The sequence below is a fragment of the Amblyomma americanum genome, chromosome 3, assembly GCF_052857255.1.
Source record: "Amblyomma americanum isolate KBUSLIRL-KWMA chromosome 3, ASM5285725v1, whole genome shotgun sequence".
In the NCBI taxonomy this organism is placed as follows: Eukaryota; Metazoa; Arthropoda; class Arachnida; order Ixodida; family Ixodidae; genus Amblyomma; species Amblyomma americanum.
The window spans coordinates 179,876,809-179,896,161 of record NC_135499.1 but is presented as its reverse complement, the minus strand read 5'-3'; the positions used below and the strand labels follow the sequence as shown (position 1 = coordinate 179,896,161).

Sequence of the window (19,353 nt, the reverse complement as noted above, 5' to 3'; positions counted from 1 at the left end):
GCCAGGACAAAAAGTTAATAGTGCCATACCCGACACACGAGCAGTGGGAGGATGCCCTTACTGGCGACAACCTGGACCAGCAAGCCTGGATCATCCAGCTAGTCAGCAAGTCAGCTGCTGCCAGTGAAGCCCTGGACTATGTATGGGCCCCGACCACCTGGCTCCTGCGAATTACTCTTTTCAAAATAAGTTTTCCTCTCTCTCGCTCTTTCTCGTTGTGTCTTCTTCCTTTCAGCTTGCCTGGTATGTCGCGTCGAATTTCAGTGTGTTAACGTACCTTCAGCCCAAGCTATTTGTCTCAGTGCTTGAGAAGTTCAGATCTTGAAAAACTCCCTGCCTGTTTGAAGCTGTTTCGTGCACCCGTGTTTGAGGGCAATGGGTGATCCCATCAAAGGAGGCAACAAGGAAAATTTTATTAAAAGTCAACTTCTATATTAAAAACAAAATAAAATTTCTGAACTAGCTATGAGAAAAATTTCAAATTTGAGAGTGCGAAGCATGATAACCTAAATGTCCGCTGAGTGTAAATGGCATACGAGTGCGGTAAATAATACTGCATTTTACCAGCACCATAAGTCTTCCATTTTATAATATATGAGCGAGGGATATTTTCATTAACGGGATCAAAATCTATGCAGATCAAATGAAATAACAATGAAGCGCTCACACAAAGAGGAAACAAGAAAAGGCACGTGAGAAGATAAGCAAATACGAATAGTGAGCTTGTAGCCATTCAAACTGTACAAGGAAGCACTTGCTCCAACAGATTACCCAGGAAAGTTTCAGTAAGCCAAGTGACCATGACCATGTCAAGCTACAACCAACTAGCTCAGATGAAAGTCTTGCTGCATCATCACGATTTGTTGAGACGCTGAATCAAAAATATAACGCTTATACACTTGATCCTCACTCATAAAAACAAGGTAGAATGCAGACGGCTTTTTAAAAAACGCTGGGGCCGCGGAGTAAACAATCTCCAAATAAATGTTCTCGCTCAAAGATAAACGCAAATGTAATGATCTGCTCGTTTTTGCTCATAACCTACTGCCTTCAAAAACAAAGTGCATGTGTTTAATAATAATAATAATTGGTTTTTGGGGAAAGGAAATGGCGCAGTATCTGTCTCATATATCGTTGGACACCTGAGCCGCGCCGTAAGGGAAGGGATAAAGGATGGAGTGAAAAAAGAAAGGAAGAATAGGTGCCGTACTGGAGGGCTCCGGAATAATTTCGACCACCTGGGGATCTTTAACGTGCACTGACATCGCACAGCACACGGGCGCCTTAGCGTTTTTCCTCCATAAAAAACTCAGCCGCCCGCGATGCATCCGCAGCATCCGCAGCTGCGGATGCATCGCATTGATGAAAGCAAAGGCCCGCGCGGACAGAGCTTTTGAGAAAAAGCACTTAGTTCATTGAGAACGTGTACGGGAGCGCTGCTCTCACGAGCTAGTTTTTGCAATTAGCAGGCAGTCTCTGACACGTGCACTCGATAAAAAAGCTCCATCTTTTCGAAATCCTCGGTTACCGTTGGCTAAAAATGTTTCAGCTGCTGTCTGCCGGCACCTTCTTTCATCTATTCACCTTGTCTGGAGCTCTATGTCTTTTCGCTTTCCAGGTGCTGATTTAATTTCTTTTTTTACATCGTGGAACGACATCCTGGCGCCGCGGACTTTGGGACCATTTGTTTCTGTGATTTTTTTTTACGTCCCTGATCTTCAAATAAATTGCATTTTTTTTTAATTTTGGCTTTTAGCGCCGTTTTGTTTTTTGTGAATTTCCCGGAGAAGCAATGTCTGAGAGCACCATATTGTTCTGAGAGCCCCATAGGACACGGCTACTCGGTGGAAGGACGAAAGGACAAAAACTCGATTTTCTTTTTGGACGTCGAAGCTCCAGAGCACCTACAGCGTATGTCGTGAAACGCCGCTAATAATACCTACACTATTTAAGCAGTCTGAATTCTTTCCCTTTTCGGCTTGACGTACTTAGCGTTTACTCTCACGCTGGGTTTTCTAATATCTATGTGTGAAGGTGAACACACGTGTAGGCCGTCAGTCCGCCCTGGCCGCTGCCGCTATAAGAAGTCTGCCACTGACACCCAAAGAGTCGTTTCCACGAATTTGAGCCTCACATGCATGGAGAAGCAACATCAGGGAAGCGAACGACATCAAAATCGAGAAGCGCGGCATAGTGAACCCGATAATGCTTCCGCAACTTCTGCCATAGATCTTCCACAACGGCTGCGCTTTAATGCGTGGCGTCGAGGAAGTAATAAAGCCAGGCGACTTTCACGTCACTTACCTCAGAGGCCACAAATCGCTACCATAGGAATTTTGGCTGTCTATAAATAAGAAGGAATATGTAACTGAAGTATACGCGTTCCAAGTTTGATGCAGCTTTTCATCATGCGGTACTCTATTGGTATATTAAAAAGCCACCCTTATTTTTCTACAAGGATGCTCTTAGATTGCCATGCACAGCTGTCAGAAGTGATTATGCGTTTCCGAATAAGAAAACGTAACGATTTTATATTTCGATTTAACTGTTCTTTTGAAGAAGGTGCGTAGACGCGCTGGAGGCATTCCATCACCACATTTGTATCGAAATTCTGTCCTGACAGCTCGAGTGACCACGGAATGCCTTTAGAGCTGCTCCTGTTTACCTAAGCTTCCTAAATAGTCCCACTATCCAGCAAGTAATGGATAATCCTCATCTACCCTGAAACTCTTCTGTGGCACTCTAATGACGACTGCGGTGTCTGAGTGCATTCATATCGACCACAAACACTAGCGTATTGATAGCAACCTCTGGAGTGATTGCTCATCTCCTTTACACAATCTTGAATTTCAACCATCAGTGAAAAGTTATACCAAATGCTGAAAAAAATTTTTAAATGGTCTTCATGTTTTTACTACTCAGAGGCGTTGCGGCTAGCTTAAACATGCAGTTCTTATTTTTTATTTGCACTTTGTTGGACATGGCGACGCTTGAACTTATTGTAAGGACTAAAATGATCCCGTCTTATTTAAATCAAGTGCGGAAATGCGGTTCCAGTATAGGCGGTTTTGAGCAGTGAATATTCGGTGCCAAACGCAATCGGCTGCTTCTGCTGCTTTAGCGAGTGGTTGGACATGCCGTCAGCACTCCGGCCTTCTTAGCGGTAAGTGAATTTAAAAAGAAAGAGTGTCTCTCAGTCGCTTAGCTACATCGCTCAGCGCGCAAACTGAGTAGCCAAATCCTGGATTTGAATGAAGAAGGTACCGCAAAGCATAGGTGCCGTTTTTCCCTTTGCGACACTTTCCTAGCCTGCCGGAAAAGTCTGTTCGCGAGATATCTGAACAAATACATTATAAAAAACGCTAATATAGCATCCAGAGGACATTTCTCACCGTAGCAACATATAGTCTGAGTACAAGTTGGCCCAACAACTGTGCGAACTATGGAATTGGTTGGCAGCGGCCAATATCTCCACCTTAAGTTGCGTAACACTGAAGATTCGTGGGATCCCGCCGACAGCAAGATTTAGTTGTGCCTTCGCAAAGACGCCCGAAATGTTTCAACATCAGTGGTCGTGCCCAGGACACAGCGCAATGTCTTCTGTTCCCTGCTTTCTTGATTTTTTTTTTTTGCACTATGAATGCTGGCATAAATTACTGACCAAGCGGAACCCATACTTTTCTAACTCAACCTATCTTGCTTTATTGGGCTTTCGGGCTAAAACAAGAAGAAGCATAAATCTAAAAATTTTCTTCAACACGTGATGCTTTCTCCATTACATTAAAGTACCAAGGAGCGCTTTGTTTCCAGCATCGCATCGTAGGCAATAAAATTTTCTAGGTTTAATTTAGATTCCTTCAAATTGCAGCCCGAAGGTCCTTGTGCGTTCGTTTCAAAGCTATTTTATTCTCATTTCCTTCTGCACAATCGGGCTGCAAAGAAAATTTCAGGCTTCCTTTATACAGACTTTTTTTCCTTCTACAAAAACAATTTACGGTTGGTTTGGTTAATCGCGTTTAACGCCTGAAGTGATTCAGGCTATGAGGTACGCCGTAACGGAGGGCTCCGCTAATTTCAACCACCTGGACTTCTTTAACATGCACTGACATCGCTCATTACATGGGCCTCTAGCATTTCGGCTCCATCATAATGCGACCACTGCGGCCGCGATCTAACCCGCGCCTTTCGAGTCAGCAGCCAAGCGTCGTAACCACTGAGCCCCCACGATAAAAATCTACTGTTATAGCAGGTTGACGGTGTTCCTGATGCTGTATTCGAATTGTCAAGAATAGAGTAAATGGATTTACAATGAAGGGAAACGTATGCCCGTTTTAGTATAAGACACTGCTTTTTCATAAGGCACTGCTTTCTACGGTAACTTGGGCGTAACACTAGTGGCTGTAAATGCGAAGACTCCGATCCTCGGTCACGTACGTTCGCAACGACGAAACGAAATATCTAATATCAAATTAAGGATAATGATTTTACGTGTCTCATCGCACATCCATACAGCGTTCGTAATTTCCCGGTCGCTTAACTTTCAGCCAAAAAGAAAAAAAGAAACTCATTTCGTAACCCGATACCTCAGCGCACAGGACGCCTATACACGTCGTCACCGCCGCCTTTGGATCGTTCCTTTCATGCAGTGGATGCATTGGACGCACCAATGAAGCGTGACTGGGAAAAACAGACTGGAAATGAATGGCCATGATCGCATTTAGAGGAGCATTCTCCGGGCGCAGGGCTGCGCGGCGGCATGCCGGCGAGGTCTCGCAAAAGCGGTGGCTGCGGCGCACAGCGGCATCCACGGCTGAAGCATCCTCCCACGGATGGCGCCAAGGACGAAATGGATCAAGGACGCGCCAGGCGGACGTCAAGGAGCGGTCAGAGCAGCAAAAAATAGAGCCCCGACCACTCGGTCCAGGATGTACAGGGAGCTGGATTATGAGCATACGACACTTCCATACCAATGAAGGCGCCAGTCTAGCTGCTCTGGCTTCCTGAGCGCCTTGTGCGACCACCCGGCGACGATCGTGGACAGCGATAAGGTGGTCGTACTGTGTCCCCTTGTGTCCACTGGCGGTAAAGCGAACAGGCGCTGTGTCCCGGACCTTCTTGGGCTCATCGAAGATTTTAGGTTTTGGGCAAATTGCGCTGGAATCCAAGAGCTAGTAGTACGGTCGCTTTAACTACTAGTCGTAATTCGTGTTCTCACACATTCTTGCAACAAGCGTGCACTAGATTCTTGGAACTACAAGCATTACTAAGGTTGCATCAGATGAGCGCTTTAATGAAAAAAAAGGATACTGACAGCCTTGAGTTTGCAGGATGGTTAGCTCAACTGGTGGAGTTAATAACTGCGTAAGTCAGATGCATTAGGGATTTACAAAAATTCAATGCACGCACAGTGCGGTCGAAAATACGCATAGTAAGCGTATGAACAATATGAAAGAAGTAAGTCATCTGAGCAGCAGTGCCAACGCGAACAACCTCTGAAAACGCCTCCTGAAAGTGGATCGTATAAAAACAAGCAGCTCACTGCACACAACTCGTTTACGTATGCACTCTCTATGGCACTTTTTTCGGTGGCTGATATACACTAACGCCTGCCCACTGCGCATTCATGCTCAGAAAAATATGCAAAAACTAAAGAATCTACTTCACAAATAGAACTCGTCAAAAGAAGCGACATTCAGATCGATTAATCTACTATACTGTGTGTAATAAGAAAAAAGCACACTTGGGAGCCACTGATTAAGCAGAAATTTGCAAAAACAGTTTTATTCAACATGGACGTAGAAGCTGCTCACGATATTAGGCGAATAATCATTCTAGTGTTGGCTTTGCAGCATTGACGATTCTGTATATGTTATATACAGCTTTCGGTTTTGTAATGCATGGGATTCGCTGGATGAATTATTTGAAATAGCAGTGATTCTCCACTTGGTGATACCAATAAATTTCCGCTTTCGTTGTAAAACCAATAGAAGCATTCGCAGTAAATTGTAAATTAGCATGTTCTCTCCAATGTTGCGCCACTATTGGTTTCAATATGAAGAAGAATGCGACTATTTCTTCACATTCCCCGGATGAGGCCGCAGTCCGCGTTGTACAATCATGCAGTGCCAAAATGGGAAACAAGGTGCTATTGAAAATTAAAACACACTTCTAGCGCCATCGTAATCCTGGTGATTTCGGTTTCTCTTTTATTGATTTCCCACAGGTTATTTTTTTATCACGCCTCTTTAGTAGCTCGAACACAATGTGGAAAGCAAGGTTTTCTCTCTTCAGAAAGACTGATTGCGCTAAATATACGAACAATCATTTTATAAAACCCTGTTTCAAAAAAGAAATTCACAATGCGGAAATTTGCCGTTTCCTTCGATCGACCTGTGGTGACCATACACTAGAGCAGCTTGATGAAAAAATTCGCAATTTCTGTTCCCTTTTTGCAAACAAAATACAAAGCGCCGTTAGTTAAAATCGCTACTGCGAAATTTCCGCTCCTTGCACGTTAAGCTTACTGTCCCACCACCCATATCCACTTTTTTTCACTACTATATGCGCTCTCCCGCGACAAGAAACTGCGAAATAATGCTTCAGGTATAAACAATTTCACGTTTAAAACAGTTTGTGTGCCACATAACACTATCAAGACGTTCAAAGCGGAAGTTACGCCCCAAATATCTACATAAGTCCAGTGATTTGCAATTTCTTTTCGTATGATAACGAAATAGCAACTATGAGGCGATGCTATGGGTCTAACAGACCACTTGCTAGAAATCTTAAGTGTGTGTGAAAAATCTGCTGCTAAGTGTTGAGTGCACGTACCACTGCGAAAAAACTTAATAGTCAAAAACTTCCCAAACGTGTCCGACCTTGAATACCTCCTCGTGGTGACAAAGAATAAAAATAAAAACATTCGACACCGTTGCTTTCGAGCTGCCGAATATGACAAGCAAAGCGGCTTAAAAAAACATCAAGAGGCAATATAAGATTAATTGTGAACGTGCCATCATCATTTCTATGCCGCTGAGAAACATGAACAGGGACGTATAGTGTTGGAAAGTACTAAAATCTATGGGAGTTTGAACCCTGCCCCACTGTACCGTCGCTTAATTTCAGCTGCTTCTTTAAACCCAACTTAAAGTTTTCGTTTGACCTCAAAGTACTGTACGCTCTCAGGGCTTAATACAACTTTTTGGTTCCAGGCTGAAACAAACTAGTGTGTTACTCAAGATTAAGCGACAGATCTGATCCGAACTGAAGCTCCACACTTTTAATGGTCAGCGAATGCGAAAACTCTTGCACGTTGAGCTTTCGGTGCATGTTTAACAAAATTTGAGGCCATCTAAACTAGTCTAAAGTCCTGCGCTACTGCGTGTCCAAAGTGTTTTCTCTGTACGCAAAAGTCGGTTGTTTCTAATGAATTTCACCTTGAAACAGCAAGATTAACTATTTAAGATTAAGCATCAGGTTTCAGGGAACATTTTTCAGGCCATTTAAATAAGAACTAAACTGCTAATACCCCGTACGTTTGATTTGCAAATTAAAAAGCAATAAAAACCTTAAGAGATTTCTTTTTTACGGCTTGAGAGGCGCATGGCCTTATAATATATATCCTTCTTCAGCACAATGGGCAGTTGGCCACTTATTAAGCTTGCGTGCTCGATTGACTTCGCAACTTTGCAAGGGTATACTAGCTCTGAATACAAAGTGGTTACGCATTTGACCAATCGCCAGTTTTTTTCTCAAGGTTTACCCGTTCATCATGGCGCGTAGCTGCAGACCTTGAATGCATGAAAAAAGAAACACGAGAACCTGTTGGATTTGCGCAGAGCGTAGACTTGTGTCCAAAAGCGATTGTCGCTTTTTTCCTTCCAGCACAGGGCCGCTACCTTCCGGGCCATCTCAGCCGCCTTCGAAAGAGAAGAAAGGCGTCCAGATGCTTGGTTCTCAACCCTTACATTGAAGGGAGCAATGCACAAGGGTAAAGCTAAAGTCACAGAGAGGCAACCATTGTAACAAAACCGTAGATTTATTTTTCTCGTTTCATTTTCAGAAAGAAAGAGAAAGTCAGATCGAGAAAGGAATCCAGGAAGAGTCGGAGTGATTCGAGTGGAACAGAGAACGTTCACGACAGGAGGTCACGTCTGGCCGGCATTGTTTAATCCAACAAGCACTATCCAAACGTGGCAGGAGGAAGCGAAGGCAAGGTCAGTGAGAGGCAGGATCACGTGGAACGGAGACCAAGGATAGGTCGTTGCGGCAGTGGGTAGAATAGCATTCTTCTTTTAATTTACATAGCGGTAGTTGATTTTCCCGAGCGAATAATCTAGCTCTTGGACTTGCCGAAGGTGTAGGCGGTGGCTGGGACCTCAATTGGGTTGGCGTTGATCTGCACATCAGCTGGGTTCTCAGACTTGGTGCCTGGCTCGTTGGTGTCGATGGACACACGGAAACCATCGGCGTCAGCGACGTAGTTGACAGTACGGTAGACGCCGTCTGGGGTCTGGTAGCTGTAGCTGCCGGTCTTGCCGTTCCTCTCATCGCCGGTCTCCTGCTGGCTAAGGCGGCCGCCGTCCTCGCCGGTGGAGTCGTAGCTGAAGGTGTATGGGTGGGGTGGCTGTGGGCGGAGAGTACGGAGGTCCCAATCAGAGAAGCGTCCTTTAATGCCACTTCGTCACGGATCGCGCTCAGCTCTTTTGAATGTGTTAAACCAGTGAAACATTTATACAAAATCACAATAGGATTGTCAATGGTTCCTTCTTGGAATAGCCTTACTTTGCGATCTGCCTACATTATTAAATAATATTTTCGACTGCCTGATTGGTTACATCGATATTATAATGCCGGAAATCCAACGCAACGCTCGTGACACGTTAAATACTATCAAAACGTGTTGCTTGCCTGATGACATTGAAAACAGAAGTGAATCGCAATATTTTTATTTGTTTACCTTGACTCGTCGCTACGTAATCAGAATTGAGATACAGCCTCGTAAATAGCGCATAATATTCTTAATTTCTCTACGCTTACAAATAAAACTAGCAGTTGACTGCGTTAAATGCTGCGGTAAAAATAGCTTTCAGTCTGGCTACAGTGTTCGAACACGTCTGCGGTTTGTCTTCTAGCAGTTGTTTTCCGCAGTAGCATCGCTATCAGGATGAGTATTAGAACGGCACAGCTCGAACGAGGATACAGCACAAGTGAAACGTACGAATTGCTCCTGGAGCTGGACCTGGACCTGGGCGGCGGCGAAGGCCACCAGGCAGAGGAGGACAACCTGCGAAACAAGAAGATGGTGGGCTGGCTTCAGTACTCCGCCATTAACCGAGAGCGATGGCGACATTTTCTAATCCCGACTGCGTTTTCTCGGTTCCTTTCCCTCCTTCACTGCACTCGCTAGGCTCCTACCTTGCACAGCATCGTGGAATGGGATCCCTTGGTCCGTTCGGTCGGATGTGAGAGGAAGATCTGGCCTTTTGCAAGCCGCGGCCGCGTTTTTATAGCCATGTGAAGAAGCGCCGCGTTAAGGCCATCTTTCAGACTAGCCGCCAAGATGGACCGGACATCACGTACGTGGGGCGAGGAGGCTGAAGCGTCAGGCAGTACCCCGGCGGTGAATCCCGTTGGACGGAGGTGCGCATCCCGGGACGCGCGAGCCAGCGGTGACCGCTCAAAGCGTAGACGGAACCCCCTCTCTCCCTTCCCACGCCACACTCCAGCTTCGCGGCATGCATGCACATGCGCCGAGAGGGAAAGAGTCAACGCGTCCTTGAGGACAGCGCTAGCGTCCAGCAATCGCAGGAGAATATCAAGCTTGACTTAATTTTATTTTTAACTCGTCGACGGCCGCTCTTCCTTGCAGGACCTGTTAGGACGGCCTCAGCCTAGCAATGAGCGTTGTCCTCCGCCCGAGGTGGATCTCCGGCCGCTATCAACAGAAGTAGTAGCACTCTCAAAGAGCAGCGCCTCGCGAAAAGCAGGGCAAAAAGAAAAATGAAATGCGCTTGAAAAAGATCCCTTGCACCGCCGTACGCCACACGAAGCAGGCTGAGCAAAAAAAAAAAAGAAAGGCAGAAGCTGCGCAAAGAGCCGGATTATAAGCAAGGTGTCATGACTGCGTTAAAATGCACGAATTCATTTTGCTTTCTTTTTTCCTTTTCTTCTTCTTGCTCAGCACTCGCAGGAAAGCGCTTGTTAACATAACCCTGGCTCAGTGCGCATCTCAATGTACATAACGGTTGAGCGACGCCAGGGGTGCGTGATTTGGTTTCAGGAAAAGAAGAAGGAGCAGGATCCCGCCGGGAAAGCGGAGCGGCGGGCATCCTTTTGACGCGAGGATTACGCTTCAATAAACCACGGCCAGCCTCGAGAACGCGCTGCGGCACATTTCAGCAGAAGGCTACCAAAAAAACGTGTTTCTCTTATCGACGTGCCACATAAATATCTAGCACAGCAGGACCATTCCGATCGCGTCATTCAGAGCAAGTTGCAAGGGGGCCAGGCGATAGTATCGCGTCTAGTACGCATCTGTAGTGGTAGTGTATTCTTGCTTTTAGAGCAAATTGACGCGCGCGCCAACATTCATCTAGACGTATAGGTACCATAAGTTATTCGTTAAGGGCCAGAAATGAGCTTCCTTTATATACCCTGTCTGATACAAAGTAGTTTTTTCTACACATCGTTATCATGCAATTGAATCAATGAAGTGAAATTTGCCTATCGGATTAGTGTTACGTATATTTCTCCTACAGATCGCATTTGGAGATAGGCACCATTAAATACCGCTATATTCCTAATGTGCGCCCCACAAGTGGTCCCCAAACACTGCAGTAGTATGTATTATCATGATACTGACAATTATATCTTTTCGAAACTGATGTGATCTTTGCACTGTGCATACGTCAGATTTGTTTGCAAGCGTGAACGCATTGAGGTGAATATTAATAAGTTTCGTTCATAAAAGATTTAAGTCCCTTTGGCTTATTCTTACTAGATATCCTCCGAGAACCTTTCTATAGCACCCTTAATCCGGTCTGCACATATATATGAAGGTTATTTCTGGAATATGATTTTTTTATTGAACATTTTTATTAAACATTTTATTACATATTATTACACACTTAGGTCCTACAGAAGCAGCCTGTTCCTGAAGAAACGAGACAGAAGCCACATTGATTTCGATTGGGCAAGTAACCATGGTTTTTCGTTTTCAATAAAGTTCGTTTCACTTGCCTTAAATAAACCTCATTAAACACTTTCCACCTTTAATAACACCCACGGAAGCATTTAAGAAGAAACATTTTTTGCCTTTAAAGCAGTTTGGGTCGCAAAGCAGCACCCAGGGGCCAAATTTTCTTAACGAGGCCATGCCCCGACTAGCACCCATGATGAAGTGAGGGTTTAAATAAAAATTATTTGTCATATACTGGCGCAACCAAGCATTTATGGCAGCTTGAGAAGAGCACTTAAATTTGGGGGCAGCAAAAAAAGATGCACAAAATTAGAATTACACACAAGCGTGCGACACTTTTGGAGTAGCCTGATCACGCGACTACACATTTGTCTAAACGGCTGCCGTAATATACGTGACCGTTCTTGTTCAACCGCGTTTTTTTTTTTACTTTTGTCGTGGTTGCGTTCTTTCTGATGCTCTTCTGATGCCAAGAGATTTTTCCAACGAAACCAACGCTGCTTCTGCATCGAAGTGGAGAAGAGAAAACCAAAGGCAGCCGTGACAGTATCCCTAACTTTGTGGTCACCTTTTTTTAATTTTATTTGCCATAAAGGCCCACATGGCCATTACACAGAAGGCAAAGATGTCGTAATTAAAGCATAAACACAACCCAGCAACAATTTAATAACGGCTTTGAAACAAGCATGCAGGGAATACAAAAGAACCAGGATTTTAAACGTTAAGGCAAAACAGAAGGCAACAAGAATAAAGACGCGAAAATATTCATAAACGTTTGCTCTGTTTGGGTGCACCCCCTAGAGCTGAGATAAATTTTTCGGGTTAATAATGGTAGTAAGTGACCAGGGAAGGACATTATATTTCCTTATCGTTTCATGAAGAAACTAAAATTTTATTGTACGAATGCCTACAAATGGTATTTAAACTTTGTTAACGTGGTCAAGATAGCCAAATGTATCTTTTGAATGCCTACGTATATGTACGGAGTAGGATGTGGGGTCATAGTTTAGAATGTGCGGCACACGCAGCAAGAGATAAATCGAGCGCATCGGGACAAACGTCTGGAAGACAACTCCAGTAGAATTAAAGCTTGCCAGAAACTTTGAGCTGTCCTCCAAGTTATTTTGCTTAAGAATGTGTCTTTAATTACTACTCACTTCGCTGTTTCTATTCTGCTTGAATTCGGCGTTTACATTTTGATGAAATGTAGGGTGGTTGCACGTCTCTTATGTGGTTTTCCAAATGTCTTGTTTTGTATTTGACCGAATACCGAATGATTTCGCTGTTTTGTTAAGCTGTTTGCAACTTGTTTGATTTCGCTGTTTGTATTTGTTTAAACGTCAGTTTACTTCACTTTTTCCCAGTCGCCCGAATCTCTTGTTTTGTTCTGGGACCATTAGCAATGGAAGCTATAGGTCCACAAATTTCTATCAATTTCATTTCAATGAGGAAACAAAGTTTTCACAGTCTTGACTTCCAAAAAAACGCGAAACTTTAGAAGGCCAAGGCTGTATTTTATTCTAGTGGTGAAGATATGACCTCAGTCCTGTTGTGTATACAATTGACTGGCTTACTTTCGTTGCGTCTTTAAACTGTCAATGATGTACGATTGATGTGGGCTCCAAATAAGGAACCATATTCTAGGTTTAGTCTTATCAGCGTTGCATATGTAGGACCCTTCATCTTCAGCTTTTATTTTTCGAAAATTACGAGGTAAAAAATCTCGCGATATTCTTTTAGCTGAAATTCGTGTCCAGATAAGGTCATCCAGCAAAAAGTTTCAAGACTCGTGTTTTATTTTTGTTTTGTTTTTCTTTTTGTAGAAAAAGGTGATTTAATATTTGCGTTTCTTTCTGCTGGAGCTTTTTCTTTATATCGAAATTTATTGCCACTGGGCATCAATAATGGGTGCAGGTGTGATGAAATATGTAGTAGTAATTAAATGAATGGAAAAGGGCTAGCTGATTTGATGAAGTCCACTAGAGAACGATGGTAGGGTCCCTGCGTCCAGGCAATGTATGAAGCAGGATTGCTTAATTGGTGAAAGACCCGCTACATTCAGATGCCGGATCCTTGTAGGCTTGAGAGATCGGCAGTCCCACAGCAAGTGATGAATGTCGGCTTCAATGTCCTCGTGTTTACAAATCGGAGACCTTGGCCGAAAAAAAAAATGCACTATTTTGTGCTCATTATTGCAGAAACAACATTAAAATGGCGAGGTACTTTGAAAAACTTTCCACCAAATTAGATTTTTTTCCCCTGATGTACTAAATGTTTTCAGTCCTGCCCGAAGTTATCCATTTATAACGCAAACTCCCGAGTATAGGGCCGAGGTCTTCGAAGCGACAGTGCGTCTGTTGCAACCATGCGTCGAAGCCAAGCGTCCGACGACGCCAAGCATCCCGTTCACGTTATTCCGATCAGGCGCCACTCTGTTCCAACATGCAGCGGCGACGAACGCACTGGCGCTTCGAAAACGTGACCGCGCACTCGGTGTGCTCCTACTAAGAGTTCACCTCCCCGTACGTTACCTGCTTTCTATCCAGTACATTTCTAAACTATTCATCTATCATCCCAGCAGTCATTTGAAACGAGCAAGAAACTTGGGGGAGGATGTAGTTGGCGTGGAAAGCACTTGATACGATGCTGCCAACGATGTGTCGGCTCAGAACCCATGTTTGATCCTCTCCCTTCTAAAACGTAAGCAACTCCGCCCCAAATTGCGTCTCGTAATTAATAACAAGCTTTAAAAGAGGTTTAAGATCGACAGTCTACCAAAAACACACGCCTGGAATAAACACTTTAATATATTCTAGCACGGCTCCAGTGTCACGTTAAAGGTTAGTTGTACAGACTAAATAAGAGTGGCATCAGCCCTTCTCGATGAACTAACAAGACGCGTCAGTTTAGAAAATTAAAACCAATCAAGAAAATTTCATAAAACCCCAGCATTAACAAGCCCGAGCAAGTGAGCCAGATGACCAAGTGATGTTGATGGAAACAACTGACAATCTCGGCAGCGTAGTTGCTGTGCATGTTGTGGAGATGTGTTACGACATCATTTCAATCTACCGCGAAGTCAGCGTAGCAGGGTGGCGGCCTGTAACATGCACCGATAACTACACTAAATATTTGGCGAAGACCAAGCAAGCTAAAAAATTTCCATTGCTCTAGGTGTAGTATGCATACTTCGCGACCTGCAATTATGACGCCACCAAATCTTTCACCTGCTCTGTTTTAAAAAAAAAACTCAAAATTGGAGGCGGTTTAGCTCTGGTTAAACCGGGATTGACGCGATAGCTACAGCTAGGCAACTGGAACTTGCTCAGTCGAAATGCAAAGTCAGTCTTTCGCCGCTCCGTTTCGCTGGCCGTTCTGTCCTCATCTTCGTCCCACGTGACACGGCGCATGCGCACCGCTGTTGCAGCTCGGTTTCGCCGGCGCGCTGCGCCGCCGGCAGCAGCTGCTCCTCCGCACCACGTGATCAACCATGTGGTTGCTTACGAGTCCAACCACGTGACAAACCACGCCTCCTCGCCGCCTGCAGCTGCTCCGGACCAAGTGCCGCCACCACGCTGAAAGCTCGAAATGGCACCGTAATGTAGCTTATCGCTACGAAAAATCGGAGACGATACTTAAGCTCCGCTTTAAGGATATGACGCGGTAGCGTTAATGGGTTAATGCATTAGCGCCCCTATATACGGAACTCGTCATTCTTCACTTTACATCTATAGGTGCCTGGGAGTCCCCATACCGCTCCCGGCGCACTGGTGCAGTGGTTGAGCGATGCGCCACTGCCCTGCGATGGCAGGTGCTGCCACCCGTGGGGCTCGTGCAACCCACTTTGCTCTTCCCGAGCAGCCGCTTGCGACTAACCATTAGTCTAACTGCTATCTGTGTTGGTGGTCAGTACGCTCACAATCCTGTGGACAGGTTGTGATGACGTCACAAGGACACGTGACATAGGTGGCCCACGTAGGTTGTTTCGCCGGGGAATTTTAGCTCACAACGCCGACACCGAATGTTCTGCAGAACGGGGGCCTTAACAAGAAAGTTTGAAATCTGAACGCCAGTAAGGCTTGATTTAGGATAGTTGGAATATTTTGAACAGTGGATTACAGCGCAAAGAATCGTGGACGGGATGAGAGGGACACGCACACGCTCTGCTGCTTCAATGTACAGAGTGGTTGCAAGGACTAAACCAGACGACTGTACGTGGCACAACTGTCAAATGAAATTTTATTCGACAAGGCAGGACATAATACAGCAAATCGGTGCTATCACGGAGCATGCGATTCACTTTGTGTCATTGTGAACTGTTTGAGGTATACACCTACGAATGCCATCTCAACTTTCGTTAGCGCTATTCAAAGCGTGCTGATACAACATCCATGTGTGTGTGGTGGCGATAAAGAACGCCTCCATGAGCTCACTACCAACTGATTCGTTGCACTAGGTGGGAACACGGTTTTTTTTTTTATAACATTGGTGATCTGTTTTGCAATCATTACAGTTTTGGCAGTGCTCTGCAAGTGTACATGGCGCGCTGATCTATCCCGGCTTCTGAAATACTCAACAGAGTCAAGAAGTGAGCGCGAGCTGCTGGAAGCGTTTTTAATCAAGAAAAATAAGCACATATGAGTAAGCGACCCTTCACTCATAATCACTAAAAGGCAGTTTCAATTCTTATCTTTATAAAGTTTTGTCTCACCTCGTCCAAAGTGTGCGCTTGCTCAGGAAGTATGTATAAATGTGGCTGAATTCCTCACAATAAATCAGATGTAAGTCCAGTGGTGTTGTGTGTGTGTCTCCTTGTTCTTGCCCTGCGTCGGTTTCGCTGGTTCTATCATTACGCTTAAATACTCCTGCAACTTAACATTTAGGCCACGACCAATTTTTCCAACATAACTAGCACCGCAAGACAGATGAATGATGTAGGTTACTCCCCTCTGACAACGCTCAAACGATTTCTTATTCTGTTGGCCACAAGAACCTCCACGGCCTTGTAGTACGATTCAGCTTACCTTCTGACATATCGACTTCAATTTTCATAAGGAACAGATTCCGGCTGGACGTTGTTCCTGCTGGCTGTTTTTTGATGCAGTTCGAGGCCTTTTGCACATATGGGACGGCGCCCTACCTGTTTCTTTCCTTTTCATTGCTTCCCGACTGAAAGCCCCCTTTTTTTTTTAGCTTCAGGCAATCATTCGCTACCGTTCTGATAACATGCGCCGGAAAGCTACTTTTCGTAAGCCTCACAACCTACCGATGCAAGTTTTTTTTGCACCTGATGAGCGCAATACTTTCTTACTGGTAACAAGCACGCCTTTGCCATTCCCCTTTTTGACAATCTTTACTCGACGCTCCGGTGCTTTTAACTCTGCATGGCCAGCGCTACGTAGTCTTTTTCTCGTTTCGTTCTTGTAACCACTCAGCGCATTCAAGTTAGAAAAGAAAACAATAACAACTAGCCCCTTTTGTCTCCGTGCTAACACGGACACGCGCAAACTAGCAAAAATGTTTGTTGCTTGCGCTTGAACGTGTCACTTTCCCGTGCATGTTTAATTGTGCTGTAATCCATCATTGAAATATGAAATTCCTAGCTGTGAATTTTTGATGTTAACCACGTTCCTGTTCCTACAACGGCGTCAGCATGTTGCAGGAACCTGCGGCTGGCGCCACAAACCAAAGACCGAATAGCCTTCTCTTCTAGCTTGTTCATGTCCAGCTTTCTCGGGCAAAAATTTTGAAAATTGCAAATTTGTAACACACTCTTGTGAAAATTTTGAAGGCAACGGTTCGTTATTCTGATATTTAGCAAAATCTTTCTTTAAAGTGTTTCCATCGGTCGCATCGAACAGTTAATACTGTCATTGAAGAACAATGGGGAACGCTTTTGACGATAGCAAAAAGGTGAATAGAAAAAAAAAATGCAAGACTGCCGTCGGGTGATTTGCGGATATATTAATTGTCATAGTGAAATATTCTATTATATGTAAAAATTGTGTTCATAAACAGTTTCCCGCTCAAAAATGCATTTGTCCAGAATTGCTGGTTACGTAGACCGGCCTTTGAGTTTGGGATAGCGTAGATCATAATAAAACAAGCGGAGGAAATTAGCGGAATGTTTCAGACGTACGAACGCCTTGAAGGTACGGCGTTCTTAATCGGCGACCCCGACAAAGTGATCTTCCACCGCTGCCGAAGCCCGGTGACCGCTACTCATCATTATCTGGGAATGCCGTGAACATTGGGAGCTACGTAGAAAGAAGCTTACCGAACTGCTTATTAAGATCCGCCCGGCCACGTACAGCGAGTGGGTTCTTCCAGCAACCGACAACACGGTGGTCGCTTTGCTTCGGCAAAAGCACGAAGAAATTTGTGGCAAAAAACCCGAGTAACGCGCTTTACAGCAAGTGTCAGTGAATGAATCAACACTCGCCTCGGCCGCCGTGACAACGGCCGCGTGCTCTATCAGTGGGCGCATGATAGGCTTTCAATAATGGACGCGTTTCAATAAATCGATCACATTCGATGTAAGGTATAAAAATTCTTGAACACGCTATGGTTGGCACTGCATACTTGAAATCAATCCATAGAGGACGGGGCGTAAAGCGACAACTGCACAAGCAAAGCGCAAATCCAACGATCGCACCATCTCTGTAGGTACAGTGGAATATTTCCCCAGTGCATACCTACAGGGTTATGCATCTAAGACTTTCTGCAAGTTTTAAAAATATGCTTTTCAAGTTAGAAGGCCGGTTTTCTCGCCATAGCGCTGACAGTGGTGTAGAACATCGGAATACAGCTAAGACGTACTAACTAGCATGCTGCTTAATTAATATTAAATAGTTCACATTTTAACTCTTACTGTTAGGCTCTTTAATTACTGAGAGGCGTGCAGCCCACCGTAAGTAATATTCATATCAGTTTGTAGAATTTCGAAAACACTGTTACCCTCGGCGCTGGGGCCCAACTAACTTTGGCTACTTCGACGTGTTGCGTGCACTGGAAAGGTTGCTTTGCCTGAAAGCTTCTCGAAAACGCATACATTTTGGTGCGATGTAGTGAAACTTTGTTGAGCCACAACGTCGAGGGAAACCGCATTTTTGAAATTCTAAAACTGATATGATATTTCTTGCGGTGGGCTACGCACCTCTTTATAATTAAGGAGCCTAGCAGTAGCACTTTAAAACTTAACTGCTCAGCATTAGTTAAGCAGCCTGCTAATTGGCGCGTCTTAGCTGTACTGTGATGCCTTATATCACTGACAGTTCTATGCTAAAAAATTGATCTTCCAACTGAGAAAGCTTACGTATAAAAATTGCATCACGTTTCAGGTTAAACACTGTGTGTACGTGTAAATGAGAGACTTTACTGGCCGAAAATCACACCTGAATTGTTAAACTGGTTCCTCCAAGAAAGACCTTCAAACCTGGGGCCTTTGAATTCCTGTGTGATGAACATTTATTACGATGGAGGCGACAGCAACGATGGTGACCATGTCATCGATGGTGGCAAAAGTGATCAGCAAAACCACATGTGTAACCAGATGCCACAGGCTTACTGTCGCACATCAAAAAAACGACAATAAAAAGAGAAAGAATAACATTTTGTTTCGCCCTAGGTGCATTAGTTAAAGGTTTGAGGACTTCATAAGCAGCAACCGCAACAAGTACTAAAGTTTCGTTGAACCAAGGATGGGAAGGATAGGCGAACCGCGATGTTGGCACTCGAGAGTTTGAGCATCAGTCCAATGCCAGCCTGTGTGGCTATGCAATTTAGCTGAGCGACTAACTCTCAAAGGAGCTGTGAATTGGTCAGCTGCACTCTTAATTACTAACATCATTCACTAAGAACTTCGGAAAGGGGAGAGGGGAGGGGTTAAGCGAACAGGCCGGGTTGAAATCCACAGCGTCATTTAATGGTCGAATTGAAACTTTTTTTTTTTTTGCCAACTACCCTCGGTCATCCGAGCCCGGCACATCTTGCCCTAGTAGCCTTAGTTTCAGAACACGCTAAAATGTCAATGAATGTGCTGTCATATAGTGCCCTAAATTGATTTCATGTGTTCGGTCTAAACAAAATCAAAGTACGAAGCTAGGCTTTTCTTGAGAAATGCCGTAGTGATGGTGATGTACAACGCTATCCGC

The 19,353-nt window shown here is 44.5% G+C and overlaps 1 protein-coding gene across 1 annotated transcript; it reads right to left on the bottom strand.

Moving 5' to 3' along the window:
• Nucleotides 1-8,268: 8,268 nt before the first annotated feature.
• On the bottom strand, nt 8,269-9,566 carry LOC144125551 (cuticle protein 10.9-like). Its single transcript, XM_077659037.1, has 3 exons — nt 9,418-9,566; nt 9,221-9,286; nt 8,269-8,626 (listed from the first exon to the last, which is right to left on the bottom strand). The coding sequence occupies exons 1-3, from the start codon at nt 9,514-9,516 to the stop codon at nt 8,336-8,338; spliced, it is 456 nt and encodes a 151-aa protein (XP_077515163.1). The 5' UTR covers nt 9,517-9,566; the 3' UTR covers nt 8,269-8,335.
• Between the last annotated feature and the right edge of the window lie 9,787 nt (nt 9,567-19,353).